General features: G+C 47.9%; 1 protein-coding gene across 1 annotated transcript; it reads right to left on the bottom strand.

Moving 5' to 3' along the window:
- Positions 1–755: 755 nt before the first annotated feature.
- Positions 756–1,195, bottom strand: VOLCADRAFT_100873 (uncharacterized protein; the record flags this gene model as incomplete). The annotated part of the gene is made up of 2 exons (XM_002959370.1): positions 756–961; positions 1,045–1,195. 2 exons carry the CDS (start codon positions 1,193–1,195, stop codon positions 756–758), a joined length of 357 nt encoding a protein of 118 aa, XP_002959416.1.
- Between the last annotated feature and the right edge of the window lie 2 nt (positions 1,196–1,197).

Below are 1,197 nucleotides of genomic sequence, written 5' to 3'. Positions count from 1 at the left end.
ATGTGGCAACACATGCTAAGGTTTCATTCCTCGTTTAGCATATAGTAAGGTAATGCAGTTTCGTTTATGTTGCTGGGCTTTGGAGGCAAACAGAGCATGAAGGGGCAAGTACCACGTCCCCAGGGGGCAGCGGTTTTGCCACTGTTGTGGTACTAATAGCCGAATTGAGGATGTGAACGCCTGTTAATAGAATGCCAAGCCTGTAATGATATTCGTGCTGAAGAGGGATTCGGTCATCAACAGAGCATGTTGGAGGCCATGCAATGGGAACCCGCACGTGCGGCGAGGATATTGGAACATATGCGGGCTCACCGAAACTCAATAACCCCCTTTAGACGCTAGTCTGGGCTGATGTGCGGTGTTTTCCTTTCCTCCGTGTCTTTTAGGCGTTGTAGTATTACCCTTGGGCCCTCGGCTCGTATGGGTAGTCTTACAGGTATGGGGTCACGCACCCCCAACCATGTAACACACACACACGCATAAAACGTCTTCGTCGCAATTAAGCCCGTGAAATTTTACGGGTGCTGTGCATTACGGCTTGGGGGATTACGTGTCAAGACCTTGTACATGTGATTACGGGTAATGTAACCTGCATTACAGCTGTGGATGACTTCCAGCACGGGCAACCAACAAAATGTCACCTGTGTTATTCCTTATAAAAGGAATGCTTTGGCAACTTAAAAATAAGCATGTGTACAAATTTTCTTGGCCGGTAATTACATGTGAAGACCACATGATTACGGGTAAACATGAATTTACGGGTGAAAACCTTTCCCAGAGTGTACTTTATCAAACATGGTCAAGGGGTAGTCCTTGATGGCGAGTGTCTTGGTAGGCTCAGGCAGGGTAAATTTTGCACGGTGGTGCAGCCCCTTCATCTTGCCAATGATCAGGATCTCAATGGTGTCCTCAATGGAAACCGATGCCTGCACCACCAAAGAATTAGTAAAACCGGATCCAACTGAGTAATCAGTTGCAGAAATGGCCAAATTATATGTTGCAAGTTAGAACACAGAGTGTACAGCAATCTGCCATAATATATACTTGCCATGTCACTGAGCACCAAGCCCGCCCCAAGCACTGATGGTGTGCTCGGCTTGTCTTTGGAGCCGCCCACCAGATAGCAGCCAATCGTCTTGTCAGCCAGATTGTTGAGGTAGGACACGTGGCCGCCTGCCGACTTGTACTTGTCCATCT

This window comes from Volvox carteri (assembly GCF_000143455.1).
Source record: "Volvox carteri f. nagariensis unplaced genomic scaffold VOLCAscaffold_187, whole genome shotgun sequence".
In the NCBI taxonomy this organism is placed as follows: domain Eukaryota; kingdom Viridiplantae; phylum Chlorophyta; class Chlorophyceae; order Chlamydomonadales; family Volvocaceae; genus Volvox; species Volvox carteri.
Note: the sequence above shows the minus strand (reverse complement) of the source record. Positions and strands in the feature narration are given on the sequence as shown.